The 26,451-nt window shown below is 40.1% G+C and overlaps 1 protein-coding gene and 1 pseudogene across 1 annotated transcript; both read left to right on the top strand.

Moving 5' to 3' along the window:
* Window positions 1-5,034: 5,034 nt before the first annotated feature.
* LOC126691293 ((+)-piperitol/(+)-sesamin synthase CYP81Q2-like) lies at window positions 5,035-8,921 on the top strand. Its single transcript, XM_050386346.1, has 2 exons — window positions 5,035-5,370; window positions 8,295-8,921. The coding sequence occupies exons 1-2, from the start codon at window positions 5,035-5,037 to the stop codon at window positions 8,919-8,921; spliced, it is 963 nt and encodes a 320-aa protein (XP_050242303.1).
* A 59-nt stretch (window positions 8,922-8,980) lies between these two features.
* Window positions 8,981-12,513, top strand: LOC126691294 (cytochrome P450 81E8-like; annotated as a pseudogene).
* Window positions 12,514-26,451: the final 13,938 nt, after the last annotated feature.

Raw genomic sequence — 26,451 nt, forward strand, 5'->3', positions numbered from 1 at the left:
TAGCTTACATGGGTTAGCATATTCTCAAATATATACATACACATATTTATAAATATACTTATACGTATTCACATATACATCTACAAAATATATTTTGCAGAACATGAGAAACGAGATATATATATATATATATATACTTATGGCAGGATAATGATTAGTTTGTGTCAAAAGTAAAACACATAATAACAAAGAAATAAGAAAGTTTTAGTAGAAAAGGTTTAGCTAGTATAATAGCTAACACGGTAAATATAATTAAAATGTACTACAACAGAATAACTAATACAACAAGTAAAGATACCAGAGCAAGACAACTGATGTAGCAAACGTGATAAAACGTGCTACAGCAAAATGACTAAATACAGCAGATATAATTTATAATGAGAGAAATCAAATATATTTGTAATCGAAATCAAGTATTGAATCTTCCCACAGAGTAAGTAAACCAAAAAAGAACCCAAACCCCAACTTGAAAAACCTTGTCATAGACTTCTGCCATCAAAACTGTGCATTTTGGAGAATAGGCCTAAATGGCTACTAGCTATTACTTTTAAAAACTTCAAAGAGTGGGTTTGCTAAGAGGGAGGGAAAAGATGGTCTATTGATGCATTCTCCTATTCCTGTCATATTGTCTCTCTTCATTTTACCACTTTCTTTCTTTCTTTCTTTCTCTTCGTTCTTTTACTCTTAGTTTCTTACTACTCTCTTGCCATGGGTTGTTCCCCATTTGGTCTTTTCTTTTCTTGGGTCTCTCTCTGGGTGACTCTCTCTTTCTAAGTGCCTCCCTTCGGTGCTTCCTCTCCATTGGGTCTCCTCTTTTTCTGCCATAGTTACCTCTTCCTTTTATAGTGAGCTAATTCAATGGGATTTCTCCTTTTTACTCCTAGGGCTTCACCAACTATTTTTGGCTTGTTGTGGGCATCCCTTCAGGACTACCCACCAACCTATTGGTTGCTCGGCCACTACCTCTGCTCATAATACGTTAGCTGCACCATTACTCATTTCATGACAATATTCCATTTTGTTTGTTCTTGCTATATACCTCTACCTCTAGGTGACTAACCAATAAGGATTGGGCTACCTCACTACCTAGCTCTATGGCATGCATCAAATGGTCCCAACTATCTATTACTTCTTTTGGGTAAGACATTATCCCAGTAGGATATATTCCCAAAAAAAGTTACGACTGGAAACCAAATATAGACCCTTTTTTCCCCTCGTCACCAAACCACACCCTCTGAATCCCCTCGACTGTGGGCCCACCTCCCTTGTATTGGCTGGGTACAGGTTGGTGGTGCTTCGGCCCTTTTGTGCTTGCTTTACTATCTTCTGCTTTTGTCTTCTTTCGTTCCCACATTGTTTCTGCCATAGCAGATTAGTTCTGTTTCGTTCTGTTGCGTGTTTTTATCTTATTTCTTCACACGTTTCTTGCTGTGTTTGTGATTTCCTTCGGTTTGGCTTTTCTTTCCTTCATGTGACTCCTGCTGTTGACACTTCCTATTGTTCCTTGTTTCTTTTCATCGAGCTTCTTCATATTAGCTTTCACGGCTATCTTTTTATACAAAAGGATTTGGGCCTTTGTGGGCCAAATAATGTTGACTGGATCAAAAGGGTCTTGGGTTCAATTTGTCTTTATCAATTTGGCTCAATTTGGGCCTTGATTTTTATTCGGCTTTCTTCCTCATGGGCTTTTGGATATGAATTCGCAAAAATGGGCATCAACAACTATCACTTAAACCTTAATTATAGCTAATTGTTAGAAAACCTCCCTAGTCTCTATCTTCTTCTTTTTCGTGTGGATAAGATGCTATTCTTCTAAAAAAAATGAATGAATTCCATTTTTCATAGAGTATAAAATCTGTCCATTTTCTTTTAATTCTTCTTAAGGTTTTAAACACATATTGGTAGGCTTAGATACTTGTGGGAGCTAACATATCAGCAGCGACATTAGAATGGGTAATGTCTAATTAATTCAATTAATTATCTTGATGTGTTAAATAAGGCTAGATTAGAGTTGAAAAATCAAATTGGACAAGAGAAATTGATATACAAACTAGATGTCTCAAAATTACACTACCTTCAATGTATCATCTCAAAGACCTTTCAATTGTACCCCGTTGCTCACTTGTCTTCTTATGATTGTACCATTAGAGGATATGATATACCACTTGACATTATATTATTGGTCAATGCATGGACCATACAAAGAGATTCTAAAATGTGGGATGATATTACTAGTTTTAAACCCGGGACGTTTGAAATGGGTGAGGATGGTCCACATAAGTTATTAATGCCTTTTGAATTGAGGAAGAGGGCCTATCATAGGGCAGGCCTTGTCCAACATACAGTAAACCTAACTTTGGTTTTATTGATTTAGTGCTTTGAGTGGGGAAGGGTCAATAACAAAAAGTTGACATGGTTTAATGGAACCACCATGCCAAAAGTTTTACCGTTGAAAGCCAAATGTAAATCACTCGCCAATCTTTTATAAGGTTCTTTTTGAATCTATGCATGGTGTTTGTAAAATGTCCTTGAATTTTTAGCAAGTAGCTGAGTTATATTTTCAGAGAATATTTTACAGTTGTAGTACTAATTGTTTGGTAAAAACTTTTATAATAACTAAATTTTTGTATGTATATTCTTTTCGATTTACGTCAGTCAGTTTTTTTTTTTTTTTTTTTTCTTGTACTATATAATAATTTTTATCAAGTTAGAAGTTTTCTTTAAGTAATAAGAAAGAATATCAATAAATGAAATATTTCGTTTACTACTTTTGGATGTTGAATATGGGCTTACGTATATGATATATATAGTACCAAAAAAAAAAATCTATTTAGCCTTTTTGAATTCAATTTAGCACAAATTATTTATATATATTTACGAAATAATTAAATAGAACTGTAGAGATTTTAAAAATCATACACAAAAGAACTTATTTAATAAATCATTTTTCTCGAGCAAACATTTTTTTTTTTTTTTGGTGACTTGGAGTTGGCTTAGAACGTGTAGTACGTAGATTCAAAGTTAAATATTCCAAATCGTTTTTGCACCAATGAGCTTTTAGCCTGAGTGGCACCCTCCTCCACTCCCTTTTAAATTTCAATTCCTGTGTCACTTGTTTAAGGCCAGCTACCTGTAGAAGATAATAGAACGATGTCGTTTCTTATTGAGCTAATGACGCGCGTGGAAGAGACAAGAAGCAAGTCATGACACGAGTAGTTACTAATTCAAACGACAGCGTTTCCACAAACAAAGAATTGAGACTAACGCCAAGCGACGCCGTTTCTGGAACCAGTTAGATATTTTGGAACCAAAGATTAGTTAGATATTTTAGAGTCAAAGTTAGTTAGAGCTTTGAAAATCTGTTAGCGTAACAAAGTCAGCTCTGCATAATTTGGAGTTTGTTATAGTCACTACAGAGAGGTCTGTGTGTGTTAGGCTGGACCTATATAAGCTTTGTGTATTGCTAATTATCATTTTATTATGCAAAGAAGTTATTCAATTCATCTCTCTCTCTCTCTCTCCATGTGCTTAAGCTTTACCTCACTGTTCTTGCATCAAAGTTGTTCATACATTTCTTAGTTTTTCTTCACTACCTAGGAACCTGCCCTCCAATGTTAGCAAGTAATAATAGTAAAATATTAGCTCAAAACCAGTTTGAAATTATCTTCATCCAACCTATTATGTGATAATTGAAGAAACTATCTATGTGTAAGCCACATGACTTTTTGAATGAGTTATGTGATTTTTTTAAATAATATACTTAGACAGTCTTATAAATCTTTACATAATGAATTAGAAGAGATTGCTCCAAACTAAGTTGTAGCTAAACTTTGTCTATTATAATAATAACAATAATAATAATAATATTAATAATTTCAAAATACCTATGATAAAGAACAAAAGAAAATAAAACTATTTACTGGATTATATTCAATTCAACTTTAAGTCAATTTAGTTTTGAAGCTAGGCTCAAAAAGAGATGTCTTGGGGTTATTACAGTCTTTTTCTTTTGAAGGGATATATTTTAGCTGTTTAAGTAGTGCTAGGTTGTAATTAGTGAAGTATAAAGTGAAACAAGAAAAAAGTACAAAATATTTGTATAACAAAAAATGGTATTAAGGAATCTAGGAGGATTTACTGCATACATACTGATACGATACACTAAGAGCATTACCATCAGGTGTGACAAATGCCAAATATTTGGCATTTGGCACACCAAATACCAAAAAACATCTCCCATGAGATGTTCTAAATGTCAAAAAATTTGACATTGATGAACAGTACACTCTCAAATATGGAAGCGTACGGACAAATGTTGAAAAATTTTAACGATTTTTTTATTCTTTTCTCTCTCATCTCTCTGTCAGTCTCTTCCTCCCTTTTTTTCTCAAACACCGATCATAGCTATCTCATCCTCTCAAATTTTCTTCTCTCACCATCATTTCTCTTCCATGCTGATGTCGACACCAATGCATCACTTCCACGCAGATCTCTCTCTAGCTATGGTTTTTCTGGATTTTTTTTTTTTTTTTTTGGGGGGGTGGGGGTTGGATATGGGTTGAGTTTCATGGGTTGTAATGGGCTGTTGTTGGTGGGTTATGGCGGTGGGTGTGGGCTGATTTTGGTGGTTCGGTTGATTTTTGATTTTAGCTATGGTGGTCGATGGTAGTGGGTTGGTTGGTTGGTTGATTTTGGGTTTTGGTTATGGTTGTCTGTGGTGGTTGTAGGGGTGGGCAACTATGGGCAGTGGTGGTGGCGGTGGGCTGCGTAGTATATATTACTGTTTGAAGTTTTTTTTAATGATATTTTAATGTGATGTTTATATTATTTTAATGTATGAGATTGAAGAATAGAATATGTGATAAATGATATATTGTAAAATAATGTGTTAAAATAATAAAGTGGGTTTTTGGTGTGTCAAAATAGCATTTTTCATAGAAGAGCCGATGGAAATGCTCTAATACACTTTATCCCTAAACCTTGAAATTTCAAATTAAGTACTGTTGCTAGATATCTGGATGTTTGACAAATGGGATGAGAATGGTGGCAGGGAAGAGGTACTATGGGGAAGATGTGAAAGACGTGGAAGAAGCAAGGGAATTCAGGGAGCTAGTGAGTGAGGTAATAAAGATGTCCGGGGCATCGAATCCAGGAGAATTTGTGGCGGTTTTGAGGTGGATTGATTATGGGGGTTTGGAGAAGAAGTTGAAGGGATTTGCCAAGAGAACAGATGTGTTCATGCAAGGACTAATTGACGAGGCTAGGAATAAGGACGAGGAAGGGGAAAAAACCATGATCAATCATCTGCTTTCTTTGCAAAAATCACAACTGGAATACTACACCGACCAAATTATCAAAGGGCTTATGTTGGTAAGTGCCACACTGCTTTAATTTCTCTCTTCATTCTAACCCATACTACATCTCTCTCTTGTCTCCACCCGTCCTTTCCTTTGGGTGAACAAAAATAAAAATTCTAGATCACACACTTACACATTTTGTCACAATTTAGACATTTGATAAAGTGAATTAGATTATGTTTCGATAAGTATTATTGGTGTCCCATATATAAGTGCTGTGATCCAATCATGTGTTAAAAATATATTGTATATTTAAAATTTAATTTTAAATGAAGAATTACATATTGAAAACTAGAATTGAAATACTTCCTTTAAAATAATTCAATTAAAATCCTTTTTTTAAAATATTCATTCAAAACATTTTTAAATGGATTAAAGTGAATCTTTTTTTCATTAATTAAATTGTCATAATTTTTTTTAGAAGTTCTTAATTATACTTATTTTTTGAAAAAAATGAAATTTCATGTATGACATTTTTTATACATGGAGAGTCAGGGACAACTCTACATAGAACTTAAGAATTATTAATAAAAAAAAAATTATATACATAATTATGTCTATTTTGTCTACTCTAAAAAAAATATTGAACACTCTGACTTAAGAATCCCAAGAATTTGAGTTTAATAAAAATAAAAGTAATGTTATGGACATAACAAAATGTCACAACATTCTTAAATTAGCTTACCAACTCATAGATAAGCCCACCACAATCTTTAATTCTTTTTTTTTTCTTTTTTTGTATTCTAATTTAGGAATGTTTTAATTTTTTTTTTTTGGATCATTTTGTTGTATCGCTAGCATTAACCACAAAAATAATCTTGATCCACCAAACATAGTCCTTAGCTCCTTAAATAATAATAAAATTAAACCCCAAATAATAACAAAAAATTTAGGCCAGCCAAACAACAACAAAAAAACAAAATATTCAACATAAAAAAATACTCATTCAAAAACAAAAGAAAAAATCCCTAATATTTCAGATTCATAACTTATCCATTCCATTACATAAAAAATAATTTATAATTTCATTTATCCTAAAAAATGGAACCGCGAGATATAATATGATTGCAAGTTTTCCTTTGTTGTGCTAGCAATGTTGCTCTTCTTGACTTTATAGTCATGGTAGCTCTACTCTCTTCAATGCTTTGGCTTGCAATTGCAACATGTGTTATCTATTGCTCTCTCTCTCTCTCTCTCTCTCATCATTTCAAACTCTCTCTCACTTTATTATTCTCCTCCCAGCATTTTCAATTATCACTTTATCTCTTAGCAATTTATTTTTTCCTTTTAATTTTTTAAGTAGAAGCAATTATAAAACTTCATGTTTATAGTTTTTTTTTTTTATTATTTGAAATATTAATGTTACATTTTTATTAAATTTTGTACAATTAATTTTTTTTTTTTTAATGACTACCCAAAAAAAAATGTAGAGTTGTTGCTATTTAGGAGAGGGAAAACAAAACAAAAAAACAAAAATTGGCAAGCTCTCTCTCTCTCTCTCTCTCTCTCTCTCTCTCTCTCTCTCTCTCTCTCTCTCTCTCTCTCTCTCTCTCTCTCTCTCTCTCTCTCTCTCTCTCTCTCTCTCTCTCTCTCTCTCTCTCTCTCTCTCTCTCTCTCTCTCTCTATATATATATATAGCTTTACCCTTTCCAAGTGAAGTGTTGATATTTTATGGCTTGGGTTTATGATTATATTTTGATGACAAATGTTTGATATATATATTTTGGGTAATTAATGGAAGGGATTAACGAGCCCATAATCATATTATTTTTTTACATGTTACTCAGGGCCACTATACATGTATTGCAGGGTGGTCACAAGACCATCTTGATTTGTCAAAAAATGTATACACACACACTTGCAAGGTGGTCACAAGACCATCTTGATTTGTCAAAAAATGTATACACACACACACAAACTAACTTATTTTGACCACCCTAATAAAAATATTGACCACCCTAATTTGAGAATTACAAGACTTTCGATTCAATAAAAATAAGAATAATACTACATTCACAAAATTTTTACAATAATTTCATAACAAATCTTATATGATAAGCGGAAATCGGATATTAATTCTAATTTGGTGCCAATATAGACATCACTTTTTATAACAATATATAAATATATATATATATATATATATATAAAATAAAATAAAAATTGTGAATGTGGCATTACTCCAAAAATAATTTTGGCTCTTCAAGAAAAATATTGTAGTCATGAGTTCTCCTTAACAGTGTAGAGGCAATAATTTTGCTTCTTTAGCGACTTATCTCATAGTTGTAGCAAACATCATCCATTTTTCTTTTGATTCTCTATTGTCATTTCAATTCTCTTACTTGATTACTCTAATCTCATCATTCTCAATTTCCAGTTTATCTCTTATCAATCTTTTTTTTTTTTTTTTTTTTTTTTTTTTTAATTTTCTCTTTGTTAGTGGAAAACAACATGGTAACATGCACTTCATGTATTTTCGTAAGATTTTTTTTTTTTTTTTTTTTTTTTTGATATTGATATATCCAAGTTATTTCTTTATTAAATTTTGTATAATTTAAATTTCTTAGTAACCACTCTAAAAATAATTCCTAAAGCCACCATTGATGTTACACATAGTTTTTGTTTTTATTTTTATTTTTTTAATATTACTCTTATATGGGTAGATAATGGAGGAGGAAAGAGGTGGGTTTGAATCACTAAGATGGGACACCCGATGCTATTACTATTAGACTATCACTTCAATCCTAATTATACCTAATTGTTAGAAGACCTCCCAAATCTTTTTCTTTCTTTTGGGTAAGATTCTATTGTTATGAAAAAAAACAAAAAAGCAAAAAAAAAAAAAACAAAAAAAGATTTTTTCATAGGGTATCAAATCAATTCTTTTTTTTTTTTTCTCTTTTCATTCTTCTTATTTTTCTAAACACATATTGGTAGGTCTTGATACTTGCAAGAACTGAAATGTTAGCAGTGACATTAGAATGGGCAATGTCTAATTTGATTAATCATCCCGATGTGTTGAAGAAGGCTAGAGTAGAGTTGGACACTCAAATTGAGCAAGATAAATGGATAGACGAACAAGATGTTCCCAAATTACACTACCTCCAATGTATCATCTCAAAGACATCTCGATTGTACCCTCTTGGCCCTTTGTTAGTACCTCATTCGTCTTCTAATGATTGTACTATCGAAGGATATGATATACCACGTGACACAATGTTATTGGTCATTGCATGGGTCATACATAGAGATCCTAAGTTGTGGGAAGATACTACTAGTTTTAAACTCGAGAGGTTTGAAATTGGTGAGGTTGACCCACATAAGTTAATGCCTTTTGGATTAAGGAGGAGGCCTTGTCCTGGGGTAGGCCTTGCCCAACGTACAATGAGCTTGACTTTGGGGTTGTTGATTCAATGCTTTGAGTGGGAAAGGGTTACTAAAGAAAAAGTTGACATGGCTGAAGGTGATGGAATCACCATGCCAAAAGTCGTCCCATTGGAAGCCATGTGTAAAGCGTGCCCTCTCATGCATAAGGTTCTTTCTGAATCTATGCATGATGTTTGAACTGTGTCCTTAGGGTCTTTAGTGAGTAACTTAGCTATATTTGCAAACACTTTCATAACATGGTGAGTGATACTGTAATTTATACAACCTCTTAAAATTTCTAAAAAAATTAACTTGGAATATTAGCCCTTGTTTTGCAAATCCAGATGATCCACTGAAGACTACTAATCAGACCATGCGCCTAGGCCTAATAGTATGTTTTCTTCCATTGTATGCATTTGTTCATGAATATAAGCACCTACCATGCATGTCAGCATGTAACCCAAATCATGGATTTTTAAAGTTGCTGTTAAAAGACACATCAAACGTCAAAAGTATAAATTTATTCTTCTTAAATTTAAAAAAAAAAAAATCATTTAGATCTTAAAAAATTTTAAATAAACTAATATATTAAATTTTATTGTATTTAGATCTCACTTGGAGTTTACTTAACAAGAATAGATAGCTAAACTAGAAAATGTAGAGTTTTTTAAAATTAATTTAACTAAAAATTTGAAAAAACTGATGTGAATATTCTTAGTCACTAGAAGTTTGTAAGCTTCAGTTGTTTAATTACTGATAAATAAGAGCAATGATAAATAAGAACAGTCACCAACATCTCAACATAATGATTGGATGTTAAGTGAGCTTACGGGAGAGGCTCTCTAAATAATACAATATCAATATTTCGCTTCTTCTAGCATATGCTGGTACCCTTTATATTGACCCCCGACCTCTTTCTATCTAAAGTCGGAAGTTGATTCTAAAAAAGAGAAAAGAAAAAAAGAAGTTGGAAGTTATTTCGCTTTCCCTGAATAGATGCAAGTGAAAGTAACACAACAAGATCGGTCAGGCCAAAATTGGGAATTAACCCCATTTTTCCAACTATATAGTTAGTAGGCACAGTTTTGAAACTATATTTTTTAATAACATCTCGAGTTTTAAAGACTTGATTTAGGCCTTATAAATTGAGTCTCAAAGACTCGGTTTCCATATTCTGATAAGGTCTGATTTGGAGCTTTTTCCACGTGGCATCCACTTGGAAATCGAGTCTCTAAGACTTAGTTTATAAATCATGTCTTTGAGCATCAATTTGTGTTGCCTAAAAATGACGTGGCTAATCCACGTGAAAGCCACCTAGAAACTGAGTCTCTAAGACTCAATTTCATAAAGCTTATTCAAATTTCATAAGTCAAACACTAGGCACTCTCACGCACCTCTACTCTCACTCACTCTCTTCTCTCACTCCCACATTTTCGCAGGATTAAATAAATAAATTTCAATGAAATTTCTTATAAACTGCCTTTTTCAAATCCATACAGTCAGATTATTTATATAATAAATGTTGGATCAATTGGTCCATTCAAACCTGAATCCTGTGCTAGTATCACCCCCCAAAAAAAAAAAAAAAAAAAAAAAAAATGAACCTATCCTTAATTGACTTGACTAATTTAGAATACAAACCTTAAAGATAAATATATGAATTCGTAAAAATAAAAGTGAATCTTTGTGTCCTTTTTCCGAAAGAAAACTACCTAACATTTTTGTATTTTACAATATTTGTTTTAATAATATAGTTTGTCATCAACGAATTACCTCGCATTTTATTATTGATACACCTCTTCTTTTTCTTCTTTTTTTTTTTTTTTTTTTTTTATTATTTTTTTTTACGTACACTCATTACAATTGATTATATCAATGATTGTGAACAAATAAAAGGAAAAGTATTGTGTCTAATCTATTGACTAAGTTAGAATTTTTTTTGTTAGTTCATTTCTTGGATTAAACTCTTACACGTAGGCACGTAGCCCCCCCCCCCCCCCCCCCCTATATATATATATATATATATATTCATCATAATCTCTTCACATACTCAAAAAAAAAAAAAAAAAAAAAAAAAAAAAACCACCACCAATAACAACAACATATGTGGCATGGATGACATCTTGCTCTAGTACTCATCTCTGAATCCAAATCTTTTGTCCCACTTTTCCTGTTTCATTCTATACTCCACCAATAAAAGCTTGCCATGTGTTAACATAATTAATTAAATACTATCATTAATTAATAATAGTAATATTAATAAGTAACACGTGACAAGTTTTTATTGGTGGAATATAAAGTGGAGCAGAAAAAGTGGAATAGAAGATCTCTGAGCTCGCTTCTCCTCCTCTTCATTGCTTTCAAAATTTTCCTTCAAACAAGAACACCACGCAAACACCTTCCACCCAGCCCACCTTCTCTACCAATTCTAGGTCATCTCCATCTCCTTAAGAAACCTCTTCACCGCACTTTTCACCGCCTATCACAAAAATACGTTCACGTTTTCTCTCTTCGATTTGGTTCCAAACTTGTGGTCATCATAGCATCCCCATCTGCAGTTGAAGAATGTTTCACCATAAACGACATTGTTTAAGCCAACCGTCCTCGCTTCTCAGTGGGCAGGCACTTAGGCTACAACTACACCACTTTGGTATCAGCCCCTTATGGAGACCATTGGTGCAACCTTCGCCGCATCAGTGCCCTAGAAATCTTTTCAACGAATCGTCTCAACATGTTCTTAGGCATTCGAAGGGACGAGATCAAGCACTTGCTATGCAAACTGTCAAACAACTCGACCCAAGGTTTCGCTAAGGTAGAGTTGAAATCTATGTTATCGGAGCTGACATTTAACATTATAATGAGAATGGTGGGAGGGAAGAGGTACTATGGGGAAGATGTGAAAGACGTGGAAGAAGCAAGGCAGTTCAGGGAGATAATGAATGGGATAGTAAAGTTAGCCGGGCGTCTAATCCAGGAGAGTTTTTGGCGGTGTTGCGATGGATTGATCATGGGGGTTTGGAGAGAAAGTTGAAGCGACTTGCCAAGAGAACGGATGTGTTCATGCAAAATCTAATTGATGAAGTGAGGAATAAGGAAGAGGAAGGGAACACCATGATCAATCATCTTCTGTCTTTGCAAAAATCACAACCGGAATACTACATCGACCAAATTATCAAAGGGCTTATGATGGTAAATGCTACACTGCATTAATTTATCTCTTCATTTTGACCCATACTACATCTCCCTCTAAACAAAAGTAAAAAGTCTAGATGACACACTTCTGCACACATTTTCACAATTTAGACATGTAATAAGTAGTGGTTGGATTATTTTTTCACTAAGTACCATTAGTGTACCATATATAAGTGGTATAATCCATTCACATGTTAATATCAATGCAAATTTTAACGAAAGTGTATGGATAATTGTGTGATCATATAAGATCTCGAAGAAAAATGTGTCATTGGAGTCGGAAACGTGGCACTAGTAGATGCTCTTATTTAATCTTGTGTTGCTATCTTATCTATGGCATATATCTTGCCACATGGGTGGTTGTTAGGCCAAGTGGTCTACATGCACATGACTACTCTATTATTTGGGAGGAATTCGTCTCATTTGTATGTATAGGACATAACGTACTTGTGTTATTTTTTGCAATGTTTATTGCACACTTTTGTGTGTGTGTAATAGGTTTTACACTATATAAACATATATATCTCACACAAGTACGTTATAAACGAGGGTGAAGACACCTCTACTAATAATGTGATACATGCAGTGTGAATTATTGGATGATTGGATCCTATTTGCCGGAATGTAAGTTCTTTGGACCGGTTATTATGTTTTATTTTATGTTTACTCATTACGGTATGTCATGTGTTTAATGAAAAAAGAATAAAGTGGCATACAAAAAGTGTTACATGATCTATTAATTGTGATATATTAATATATAGAGCAATATTAGAATAAAATTTAGTTACAAAATTGATTGTAACTTAAGACTATAACTTCATTTAAAAATATTAATATTACTACATATTTTTAAAATCAAACAATTAAATTACATGTTCTTTATGTTCTTAATACATGTGGTGGGTAAAGTCTGTCAGTTGATGTTGGGCCGTAGCTCATGTACCAAGCCCAGCCACGATAAAGAAGAAAAGGCATGGGCGTAGGATATCCCGTCCCAATCATGATGGGCCGGGCCTGCTAAGGGGCGTCCGAGGAGGAACACCTCCTCGGACTCACCAAGTAAGTGTCCAATTTGCACCCCATACCTGGCGAAAGTTCACCCAATACGAAGAAACAGTGCGTGACACTCAGGAAGGGGGGGGGGGACAATCACAACTGCCGCATTAAATGCCAAGGAACTACTTTTCCAGCCGCATTAATGTGGAAGGGACAGGAACGCAGAATGATCTTGGCCAGTGCAACTCACAGAAAGGAGGGAGGATGACCTATGGGACAGGCACTCGAGTGGAGGATCGAATGACTGACAAGTGTAGGGACATGATCTCAGGAAGGATGCTATATAAGGGAAGGAGATCCCCATGGAAAAGGGATCGCAAGCAGAAAGAAGAAAGGAGAAAGAAGGAGAAAAGAGAGAGAAGTAGCAGGAACAGCCTCAGGGACCGTTACTCCAAAAGTTTGAAGGAATATCCCTACGTCCAACTGGTTGCATGGCTTGGTCGTAACTTCATTTCTCCTGTCAAAGACCTAGTTCTATAACCTACTCTCTACAAATTCATTGTTGAGGGACTTTTGGGCCAGAATCTCCCGCCTGTTGGGCCTGAGCCCCAAATTCGTCACCCTACAATTGGCGCCGTCTGTGGGAAGAACTTGTGTCTCGACAAGTGAAACAGCAAGGGATGGAAGGATCAGGTCCGCGCCAAACCGGACGTACTGAATCTCAACGACAGGACAACTTTGTAAACCTTGAACGAGCAAAAGACCAAAATGATCAACGAGAGGGCAGTGTGAACACCGCTCACACGAGTAGAAGTCGCTCGAAAGGGAAAGACCATGCATCCCACCAGCACAACGAGCAGAAGGCTCTGCAGCAAGAGATTGAGGATTTGAAGAGAAGGCTGCGGCGAGCCCAACAAAAACGTCCTTTGCCCATTTCGGATACTAGCAGTGGTGAGGATGATGAATACAGACGAAGGACGAGGACCCCCCCGAGCGAGACGTTCTCCTATGAGGAAGAGAGGCCTCACAAACGCGGCCGCAAAAGCCCACCTTACCAAGGCTTAGTCAATGACGCCATGAGCAAGGCCCTGGATCGAATCTCCCAGTCGCCATTTACCCGTAGAATAGAGCGGGCGGTGCTCCCTCGGCGATTTAATCAGCCAACGTTTACCCTGTACAATGGTCGAACTGACCCAGTGGAGCACGTGAGCCAGTTCAACCAAAGGATGGCCGTTCACTCTAGGGACGAGGCGTTAATGTGTAAAGTGTTTCCCTCTAGCCTGGGGCCCCTGGCCATGAGATGGTTTGATGCCCTCCCACCAAACTCTATAGACTCCTTTAAACAGTTGACGCAGGCCTTTGGCTCCCGCTTCATCACCAGCACTAGAGTCCCTCGGCCCCTCGATTCCCTTTTATCTCTGTCCATGCGAGAAGGAGAAACGCTAAAGGCCTACTCGGACAGATATTGGGAGGTGCACAATGAGGTAGAAGGAAGTCACGATGACGTCGCCATCAGTGCCTTTAAAAGGGGCTTGCCGACAGAGCATGGCTTGAGAAAGTCTCTCACAGGGAAGCCAGCCACCAGCGTGCGGCAACTTATGGACAGGATAGACAAGTATAAGAGGGTCGAGGAGGACCAGCAAACCGGGAAGGGAAAGGCGAAGTTTGTCCCCCAGGAGAGAAGGGACTTCAAGTCGGACCGTTTCAGTAACAGTAATAAGCCGAGAAGAGATTATACAGAACAATCGGGATCTACAGGGGCTCAGGTAGTCCACGCTGTGTTCCGAGAGCCATTACACGTGATCATGGAAAAAATAAAGCACGAGCCTTTTTTTCAATGGCCAAATAGGATGGCAGGTGACCCCTCAAAACGCAATCAGAACCTATATTGTGCGTATCACCAAGAGCCCGGCCACGTCACGGACGAATGTAAGAATCTGAAGAACTATGTGGATCGACTCGTCCGAGAAGGAAAGTTAGGGCATCTGTTGCAACGCCCTGAGCAGTCAAATGTCGATACCAGGCAAAGCACCTTGAGGCCACCCATCGGCACGATAAATGTCATTCTTGCCGCACCTGGGAGAACCGGTTCCGGCCCATTCAGAGTAATGTCAGTAGGTAGGTTCCCGACAGAGCCAAGCGAAAGGGAATCCAAGAGGGCTAGAGGGAGAGTGCCATTAATTGGATTCACGGAAGAGGACAAGGAGGGAACTATTCAGCCCCATGACGACGCCCTAGTCGTGACACTCAAAATAGGAGGTTATGACGTGAGGATGGTGTTAGTTGATCAGGGCAGCGCCGTAGAGGTGATGTACCCGGACCTATATAAAGGGCTGAATTTAAAGCAGGAGGACCTGTCGCCATACAATACTCCTCTGCTTAGCTTTGAGGGAAAAATCGTCATCCCTAAGGGCATGATCAGATTGCCTGTGCAAACAGACATAGAAATAGTGGAAGTGGACTTCGTTGTGGTGGACGCATACTCACCCTACACGGCTATTGTGGCACGGCCATGGCTTCATACGCTAGGGGCTGTGTCGTCTACCCTGAACCAGAAAGTGAAGTATCCCTCAGAGGGCCGAATCAAAGAGATAGTGGGGGATCAAGGAATGGCCAGGCGATGCATGGTATCGACCATTGCTCGACGATTAAGCGACGCGCCTTCCACTTCAACCGAGAATGCCTTATAGCAATCAAGAACCCCGGTCCTAGTTGCAGGTAATGAAGGACCGGACATGGAGGTGAGTTGTGAAGAGCTAGAGAAAGTGCTCGTCGGATCAGACCCCGAAAGGTTTTTCTAGATTGGCTCGGAGCTACCAGCACAGGTTAAGTCGGCGCTAATTGATTTTCTGCGTCGAAATGAGGATGTATTCGCTTGGGATCCTTATGAAGCCCCTGGGGTTGACTCAGACCTAATACGCCATCACCTTAACGTTAATCCAGCTATTACCCCAAAGAAGCAGCCCCCTCGGCGCCCGTCAAGGGAGCATGCAGACGCTGTGAGGGAAGAAGTGGCGAAATTGAAAAGAGCTGGGGCTATCAAGGAAGTGTTCTACCCCGAATGGTTGGCGAACACAGTCGTGGTGAAGAAGAAGAGCGGGAAATGGCGAGTCTGTGTGGACTTCACGGACTTAAACAAGGCTTGCCCGAAGGATCCTTTCCCAATGCCGCGAATAGACCGACTGGTTGACGCAACTGTCGGGCATCCCCGAATGAGTTTTTTGGACGCTTTCCAGGGCTACCATCAGATATCCTTGGCCACGGAAGACCAGGAAAAAACTGCCTTTGTCACCCCAATTGGCAACTATCATTACAAGGTGATGCCTTTTGGCCTGAAGAATGCCGGTTCGACCTATCAAAGGATGATGACTAGGATGTTTGAACAACAGATGGGAAAAACTGTCGAGGTGTATATAGACGATATGGTAGTAAAGAGCAAATTGGTGACTGACCACATCAGGGACCTTGACGAGGTGTTTCACATCCTGAGAAGGTACAGGCTGCGACTGAACGCATCCAAGTGTTCATTTGGAGTGGGATCGGGAAAATTCCTTGGCTACATGGTAACCCATCGGGGGATCGAAGTTAACCCTGACCAAATAAGGGCCATTCGTAGTATGCAACCGCCTCGGAATCCCAAAGAAGTCCAGAAGCTTACCGGCATGATAGCAGCTTTGAACCGTTTCATCTCCCACTCGGCGGACCGATGCCGACCTTTTTTCCTCCTATTGCACAAGTGGAAGGGTTTCGAGTGGACTGAGGAGTGTGACGTGGCTTTCCAACAGCTCAAGGAATACCTCGCCCGACCTCCGATCATGTCCAGTCCCGAGGCCGACGAGGTACTCTATGCATACATCGCAGTCGCCGATCATGCAGTCAGCCTAGTACTGATCCGAGAGGACAACGGCACGCAACGGCCCGTGTACTACGTAAGCAAGTCGCTACAGGAGGCAGAGACCCGGTATCTCCCCCTCGAAAAGGCAATATTGGCTGTCGTGCAAGCTACAAAGAAGCTTCCCCACTATTTTCAGGCGCATACAGTGGTTGTGCTAACCCAACTTCCATTGAAATCAGTCCTCCGCAGCGCCGACTACACTGGGAGAATCGCTAAGTGGGGAACCATCTTAAGCGCCTTTGACATCAGATATATGCCACGCATCGCCATAAAAGGTCAAGTCCTCGCTGATCTGGTAGCTGAATTTGCGGAGCCAACCGTGGAAGGGGTGGACGTGTCGGAATCACCGAATAATGATAGGAGACTGGTCAGCACGATTTCTGTGCAAGAGCACGATGAGTGGAGAGCATACATTGATGGTGCAGCGAACTAAAAGGGGTCCGGAGTGGGGCTCGTTCTAATCTCTCCCGAAGGTATAACCCTGGAGAAGTCGTTGAGACTGGGATTCCCAGCAACGAATAACGAAGCTGAGTATGAAGCACTGCTAGAAGGGATGTCGATGATCCGGAAGCTGGGTGGGAAATGCGCGAGCATATTCTCGGATTCAAGACTCATAGTGGGGCAAGTAAGCGGGGAATTGGAGGCGAAAGACGAAAGAATGCAACGGTATCTTGCCCGAGCTAAACGCCTACGCGCCCACTTCGACGACTTCCGTTTAATGCATATACCCAGAAGCGGGAATACTCACGCCGATTCTCTGGCAACACTGGCCACATCCGCGGCTCAGCCCCTTCCGCGGGTTATCTTGGTCGAGGACCTCTGCCGCCCCACGGAAGAGGAGGCTAAAGGTATTCGGATACACAATGTCGGCGAGGGGCCAAGCTGGATGGACCCTCTTGTCCAATTCTTGAAGAATGATTCCTTACCAAACGACAAGGTCGAGGCCGACAAAATCCGGAGGAGAGCTTCTCGATTCTGGTTGTCCGAGGACTCCAAGCTCTACAGACGTTCATTCTCGGGGCCATACTTGCTGTGTGTACACCCAGGCGCAACTGAACTCATTCTGGAGGAGTTGCACGAGGGGATTTGTGGGAGCCATACGGGGGGCCAGTCCTTCTCCCACAGGGCTATGACGCTGGGTTACTGGTGGCCAAGCATGCATAAGGAAGCTCTGGAATATGTGAAGAAGTGTGACCAATGCCAACGGTTCGCTCCGAATATACATCAGCCCGGTGGGGTACTTAACCCATTGTCCAGCCCTTGGCCATTTGCACAATGGGGCCTAGACATATTAGGTCCGTTCCCCAAAGCTGCCGGGAACAAGAAGTTTCTTCTCGTCGGCACCGATTACTTTACGAAATGGGTTGAGGCTGAGGCGCTGGCAAACATTAGGGATGTTGATGTCAAGAAGTTTATCTGGAAACCATTGTCACCCGATTCGGCACCCCACACACCCTAATCCCGGACAATGGCCTGCAATTTGATAGCAAGGCCTTTAGGGAATATTGCAGTGAATTGGGGATTGTCAACAGGTACTCTACACCAGCCTATCCGCAGAGTAACGGACAAGCCGAGGCAGTTAACAAAACCATAGTGAATGGGCTGAAGAGGAGGTTAGACGACGCGAAAGGGAGGTGGATTGAAGAGCTCGCCCATGTTTTGTGGACGTATCGCACCACGCCCTGCCGATCCACGGGAGAAACCCCCTTTTCGTTGACCTACGGGGCCGAGGCCGTCATCCCATTAGAGATAAACTTTCCCTCCCAGAGGACTACTACATTCGACCCTATTGTTAACAACGGGCTTCTAGAGAAAAGCTTGGACCTCCTTGAAGAGAGAAGGGATTGCGCGATGGTGCATCTAGCTCAGTATCAGCAAAAGCTCAAGCGGGGCTATGACGCCAAGGTGAAGTCAAGACCGTTGACGCCTGGGGACCTAGTGCTGAGGAAAGTCCTGGGCAATGCGAGGAACCCTGCATGGGGAAAACTCGGGCCAAACTGGGAGGGTCCATACCGTATCACCTCTATGGCTGGCATTGGAGCGTACTATTTGGAAGACTTGGACGAACGTGTAGTGCCACGTCCATGGAATGTAAATAACCTGAAAAGGTACTTTTATTAATGAAGAATATTTTACTTGATGTCGTTCTACTGTACAATTCTCAATAAGAGTTAAACAGAACCCAAGTCCTGCATGGCTCCTCGGACCACAGACTTGGGGGAAATTAACCACGCAGCAATTTTCAGTAAGCGTTAAACAGAACCCAAGTCCTGCATGGCTCCTCGGACCACAGACTTGGGGGAAATTAACCGCGCAGCAATTTTCAGTAAGCGTTAAACAGAACCCAAGTCCTGCATGGCTCCTCGGACCACAGACTTGGGGGAAATTAACCGCGCAGTAATTTTCAGTAAGCGTTAAACATAACCCAAGTCCTGCATGGCTCCTCGGACCACAGACTTGGGGGAAATTAACCACGCAGCAATTTTCAGTAAGCGTTAAACAGAACCCAAGTCCTGCATGGCTCCTCGGACCACAAACTTGGGGGAAATTAACCCCGCAGCAATTTTCAGTAAGCGTTAAACAGAACCCAAGTCCTGCATGGCTCCTCGGACCACAGACTTGGGGGAAATTAACCGCGCAACAATCTCAGTAAGCGTTAAACAGAACCCAAGTCCTGCATGGCTCCTAGGACCACAGACTTTGGGGAAATTAACCACGCAACAATCTCAGTAAGCGTTAAACAGAACCCAAGTCCTGCATGGCTCCTCGGACCACAGACTTGGGGGAAATTAACCGCGCAACAATCTCAGTAAGCGTTAAACAGAACCCAAGTCCTGCATGGCTCCTCGGACCACAGACTTGGGGGAAATTAACCGCGCAACAATCTCAGTAAGCGTTAAACAGAACCCAAGTCCTGCATGGCTCCTCGGACCACAGACTTGGGGGAAATTAACCGCGCAACAATCTCAATAAGCGTTAAACAGAACCCAAGTCCTGCATGGCTCCTCGAACCACAGACTTGGGGGAAATTAACCACACAATTCTTTCATCAAGGGTTAACCGTTTATGATTCACGAAAAGCGTTAAAGGGAAGCCAAGTCCTGTGCGGATTCTTAGCCACGGACTTGGGAAAAATCAGCATTGTAATCGTTGTTGCTCGACTACAAAGTGTCGCAATTTTAACGTCTTTATTCATTATTGTTCGACTTTAAGCAGTAAAAGGGTAAGACCGATATCCATTCATGATGAAAACAAAATAAAGTAAAGCAGCGATATATGTAATTAAATAACTTTTGTCATATAATGTTCAAAGTAATTCAGTTCAGAAATATTAGCAAGGATCAAACAAAACAAAGTACAAAAGCGGGACAGACGAATTCCTATTCCACGTCCCTAAGGGCCCTGAGTTGGGGCGGGCTGATCATCCACTGCTGGGTTCTCCGGGGCGATCTCCTGGGCCTGGGCAAGGATCTCGCTGATGCGAAGATTGTCCTCGGGTGACTGGCCCTGCGTAGCTTGCTCCATGCCTCCAGTCTCGGGAATGGGGGAATCTGCTGGAAGAGGTTCAGTGGAAGCGACCTCCCCAGGAGTCTCACGTATCTCCGCAGGGTAAAAGATGTTCTCAGCTTTCCTGAGATCAGAATCTGCGGGGACGGCTGCCCTATCCATGGCCAATCCCCAGGTCGAGGTGACATAATCCCTGCAGACAGTGGCGACTTCCTCAGTCAACCTTTCCTCAGTATCGTGAACCCCACGTTCATACGAAGCCGCCACAGCCTTCTCGGCAACCTCCCTGGACAAGCGGGCTTCCTCCTTAGCCCTTGCAAGCTCAGCCTTAAGCTCCGAAACCGCTTGTTGCTCCGCTGACAGTTTTTCCTCAGAGTGTCGGAGCTACTTGCGCAGCTCTTCGGTTTGCTTTTCAGCAGTCTTCAGGCCAGCCTCTGCACTCGCATTGGCCTTCTTCACCTCTTTTAGCTCATGATCCTGATGATCAAGATCACGTTTGAGATCGCTCGCGGCCCTCTTAGCTGTAGCACGGGACTGAGCCTCCCTATGTACATCCTCACGAGCTTGTTTGGCCCATTCCTCAGCAACATAAATTTGTTGGGTGACCTGCACTCAGACGGAAATGAAGACGATACCAAGATAAGACGATAAGAAGGTTCTCAACACAAAGATAAGATAGAAGATTCCACTTACCACAGCCATGTCCCTCTTCAGTGACATGAAAAGTTCTGGTTGACGAATCTTCCTGAGGCCTTCCATATCACGGGGCAAGAGAAGAGGTTGCTGCAACGCTTCAGCCAAGAACGAAGCTGGCTCACGCTGAGACTCCCATAGGGTCGCATCCCAGAGGATTTGAGCGCCATCTAGCTCGATCCGAGGAGACCATGTCCGAGGTCCCCTTTGAGTGACCGCCTCATCTCGGCTCTCAGTGGACCTTGTTCTTTTTTCCCGGGGCTCTTTCGTTTCCTTGCCCTTCTTTTTAGGCCCGGCCTTCTCGCGGGCAACCTCTCCCTCCTCTGCCTCTTCTACAGGCCTTTTTCACTTTAGATTAGGCATAGGCTTCAGCGCCGCGCCCGACGAGGGAGGGGGAGGAAGAGCGGGGGCTTTGGAGATGACCTGTCCTTTCGAGATCTCCTTAGAGGTCTGCCCTTTGGACCTGTTGGATAAAAGACCCCTGAGGCCAGTCCTCGGCTGGAGGTCCATTCCTTCTTCTTCCTCTGTGTCCTCGCTAAGGTCAGGCTGTGCGATGACCAAACCAGTACCAGAAGCCGCTGAGGCACGGTCCAAATCAGCGTCAGAGTCGGAGATCTCTACTACTCTAACCGAAGCCTCCCCTTCCTCAGTAAATTGGAACCGGTCTATCTGATCCTCTAAGGATGAATGCGAAGAGCCGGACTCCACCTCTGGGATAACTACTAGGGGAAAAACGCGTTGGGGAGGTAACTGAATTGGAGGCAAGTCTGTATCAGCGAGGAACCCTGGTATGGACACGTCAATCCGTGCTAATCTCGGACTACCGGCCCTTATAGCTTGTCCGGCTTCTACCTGGGCTCGAGTGAGCGGAGTATAATCCAAAATTAAAGGAGCCGACCGTAGTTGTCCGTCCCCGCTAACAAAAATCTCGGACCTCAGGAGGTAATTTAGAGCCGGGACATTGACTAGGCTCAGCCGAGGAGTGGTTAGCTTCTTGTCTGCAAAGGCCGTCAAACGATTTATGTTAGTCCGAGGAGACATGCAATCAAACCAGCAAATCTAAAGCAAGTAAAAGAAAAAGGGGTGGAGGAGCTTGAAACCAAAATCCTCCCCACGGCATCTAATTCTATGACACCCCACCTGGCTTTCCCTCCCTAGTCGGACAGTGAGGGCCGTCAGACCATGGCCCGGAGACGATCAAATGGTCGTCCTTCAAGCCTTTGCTAGACTTCGAAAGGCAAGATATTAACCTCACTGCGTCAACCCTAGACTTTAGATAGTATGTGTCGCCGAGCTTATGGCATTCGTAAAGATGAACCACGTCGTGCCATGAGAGGCCGAGGTTCATCTGATCGTTCAGGGTTTCGACACACCCCAGGATCCGGAATACATTAGCGGTGCATTGATGGGGGGCCAACCTATGACCACGCAGATAGTCCCTAGTTATTCTCCCCATCGGAATAGTCATTCCTCCTTCCACGAAGGCTATCATTGGAATTGCGACTTCTTCTGTTCTCCGTTTCATCAAAATGTCCTCCAGATGACAGTACTCTAACCCTACCTCCGGTGGGATACGATACTTCGCCCTGAAGCCCGCCATACCGGCCGGAGAATCTACCAGTTTCTCAAGCCTACCCATCCCCTCTAATCCTAAAAACAACTTGAAGGCAGTATGATTAATGAAGAATAATGGAGAAGAAGCGCGAACTTACGGGTAAGAGGTTCGAAGGAGTCTTCAAGAGAATGGCAGCGGAAGCAAGAACAGACTGAAGGAATAGGCTCTCAGAAGTTCTGAATATTGGAAAGCTCGTCAAAAATGAGAGACGAACGCCCTCAAGACCTATTATACTCGGTAGAAGTCGAACAGACGCGCTCGCGTCTAAGGCATGCGAGACGCTGTCCACCGTAGATCCTGCCTCCAACCGTTGGATTGAGCGAGTGTAAAACCTCAAAAGCTGCGGTTACTTCCCCCTGAGTCACCAACTGCCCACAGCATTAATGAAGCACGTAAAGGCGTGCCTTCCCCCTTCCACGTGTGAAGCAGTGGTTCGCCACGAGCCGTCTAGTGAGTATCAAAATCCCGCCTTTTTTCCTCGGACTCAAAAAAGGCCGGCATTTTGAGGGGCTATTGTGGTGGGTAAAGTCTGTCAGTTGATGTTGGGCCGTAGCTCATGTACCAAGCCCAACCACGATAAAGAATAAAAGGCATGGGCGTAGGATATCCCGTCCCAATCATGATGGGCCGGGCCTGCTAAGGGGCGTCCGAGGAGGAACACCTCCTCGGACTCACCAAGTAAGTGTCCAATTTGCACCCCATACCTGGCGAAAGTTCACCCAATACGAAGAAACAGTGCATGACACTCAGGAAGGGGGGGGGGGGACAATCACAACTGCCGCATTAAATGCCAAGGAACTACTTTTCCAGCCGCATTAATGTGGAAGGGACAGGAACGCAGAATGATCTTGGCCAGTGCAACTCACAGAAAGGAGGGAGGATGACCTATGGGACAGGCACTCGAGTGGAGGATCGGATGACTGACAAGTGTAGGGACATGATCTCAGGAAGGATGCTATATAAGGGAAGGAGATCCCCATGGAAAAGGGATCGCAAGCAGAAAGAAGAAAGGAGAAAGAAGGAGAAAAGAGAGAGAAGTAGCAGGAACAGCCTTAGGGACCGTTACTCCAAAAGTTTGAAGGAATATCCCTACGTCCAACTGGTTGCATGGCTTGGTCGTAACTTCGTTTCTCCTGTCAAAGACCTAGTTCTATAACCTACTCTCTACAAATTCATTGTTGAGGGACTTTTGGGCCAGAATCTCCCGCCTGTTGGGCCTGAGCCCCAAATTCGTCACCCTACAATACACATATCAAATTTTGTGTCAGTTAGATATTATTTACTATATAATCTATAAGTTTATATTTTATACAAAATTTTAAACTACAAAAACTTGCAATTTAAAAAATTTATTGATGACATAGCTGTTGATCTTGAATTTACTAGAAATTTTGCAAGCATGAAGAATATAAAAAGAAAATGTAATCCAATGGTGAATTTGTCAAAATTCACCTCCAATAAATAGATATTGAGTAAGGTTGTAGCCTTAGACTACAACCAATTTTGTAACTAAATTTTGTCTACAATATTATAGACACAACGATTTTCATAATATTTGTCATAACAATAAAGCTAATAAATTTTTATTGATTCTCATTTGAATTCATGATTAAAATAACTTTATCATCTATCATTATCAATTTGTGTCATTAGGAGTTTTGAAATACTTTATGAATTATGGTGGTTCTAGACTTATTGAATATGTGTGTGTGTTGGAAAAAACTTAGCCGTACTAGATTAAAAATATATGAAATATATTTTTAAATGAAGAATTATATATATAAAAAAAAAATGGAATTCTATTTATAAGAAAAGCACAATTAAAATCATATATCCAAAAAAAAAAAAAAATTTTCAAGATCATTTTAGATAGATTTTTAAAGTGAATTGTGTTTTCAATAATTAAAGTTTTTTAAAGTTTCTTAATAAGTTTAGAAGTTCTTACACTATTAAAAAAAATCACATGAAATTCATGTATGACATTTTTTATTCAAGGAGAGAGAAAAAAAAATCCATGAGCCATGCCTCCTTTACATATATATAGTTTTACCTTTTTTAGGGTCATATATAAATATATATATATATATAGAGAGAGAGAGAGAGAGAGAGAGAGAGAGTGAATTGTTGATATATACTTCATAGCATGGCTTTATGATTTATATTTTGATGGCAAATATTAGATTTTTTTTTTTTTTTTTTTTGGGGGGTAAATAATGGAGGGGTTTAATGATCCCAAAATCATATCATTCTTTGACAAGTTACACATTTGTTTTTAGATGTTTCTTTATATTTTAGATTTTTTATAAAAGATTTACATGTTACACATAGTTGAATGATTTTGATAGGTAGATAAGAAGGAAATTATGGTCAAAACATAGAGATAGGATACCACAAACAATCTTATTACCACATGGCTACTACTTGAAAACCCTTAGACATAATTAAGTTAATACAGCTTTTTTATGGGTAGATAATAGGAGAGTGGGGAGGTGGGCTCGAATCATAGACATGAGACATCACAAAAAATATGATTATTGATTGACTATCACTTAAAATTAACCTGATTATAGCTAATTGTTAGAAAACTTCCCCAATTTTTCCTTTCTTTCTGGTAAGATTATATTTTTCTATGAAAGTGATTTTTTTCATAGAGTATTGAATCAATCCTTTGTTTATTTCATTTTTTTCTAATTGTTTTAAACACATTTTGTGCAAGACTTGATACTTGCAGGAACTAACACATCAGCAGTTGTATTAGAATGGGTAATGTCCAATTTGATTAATCATCCTGATATTTTGAGAAGGCTAGGGTAGACTTGGTCAATCAAATTGGACAAGAGAAATTAATAGATGAACCAGATGTTTCTAAATTACACTATCTTCAATGTATCATCTCAGAGACCTTTCGATTGTACCCTGCTGCCCCCTTGTTAGTACCTCATTTCTCTTCTAATGATTGTACCATCAAAGAATATGATATACCACGTGACACAATTTTATTGGTCAATGGATGGGCCATACATAGAGATCTTGAATTGTGGGAAGATACCACTAGTTTTAAACTTGAAAGGTTTGAAATTGGTGCATGCGACCCATATAAGTTAACGGCTTTTGGATTGGTGAGGAGGGCCTGTCTTGGGGCAGGCCTTGCCTAATGTATAGTAAGCTTGACATTGGGATCACTGATTCAGTGCTTTGAGTGGGAAAGAGTAACTAATGAAAAAGTTGACATGATTGAAGGTAATGGAATAACCATGCCAAAAGTTGTACCATTGGAAACCATGTGTAAAGCGCGCCCTATCATGCATAAGATTCTTTCCCTGTCTATGCATGATGTTTGAACTGTATCCTTGGGTTTTTAGGGAGTAGCTTAGCTATATTTGCAAAGTATACTTTAGAGTTGTGGTACAAATGTTTTAGTAAACACTTTCATAAGAACTAAATTTTTTCTTCCTTTTATTTTCTTTTTGTCTATGCATGATATTTGAACTGTATCCTTGGGTTTTTAGGGAGTAGCTTAGCTATATTTGCAAAGTATACTTTAGAGTTGTGGTACAAATGTTTTAGTAAACACTTTCATAAGAACTAAATTTTATCTTCTTCCTTTTATTTTCTTTTTTGCCTGTACTATATATTTAAATTTTATCATGTCAAAAGTTTTCTTTAACTAATAAGAAAGAATATCAATAATTGAAATATTTCCTTTCCTACATTTTGGATGTACAATATGGGCTTAGGTATATGATACAAGTCCAAAACAAACTATTTAGCACTTCTGAATTCAACTTAGAAGAAATTATTTGTATTTCTTTATTAAAAAAATAGAAGTG

The sequence above is a fragment of the Quercus robur genome, chromosome 7, assembly GCF_932294415.1.
Source record: "Quercus robur chromosome 7, dhQueRobu3.1, whole genome shotgun sequence".
Lineage (NCBI taxonomy): Eukaryota > Viridiplantae > Streptophyta > Magnoliopsida > Fagales > Fagaceae > Quercus > Quercus robur.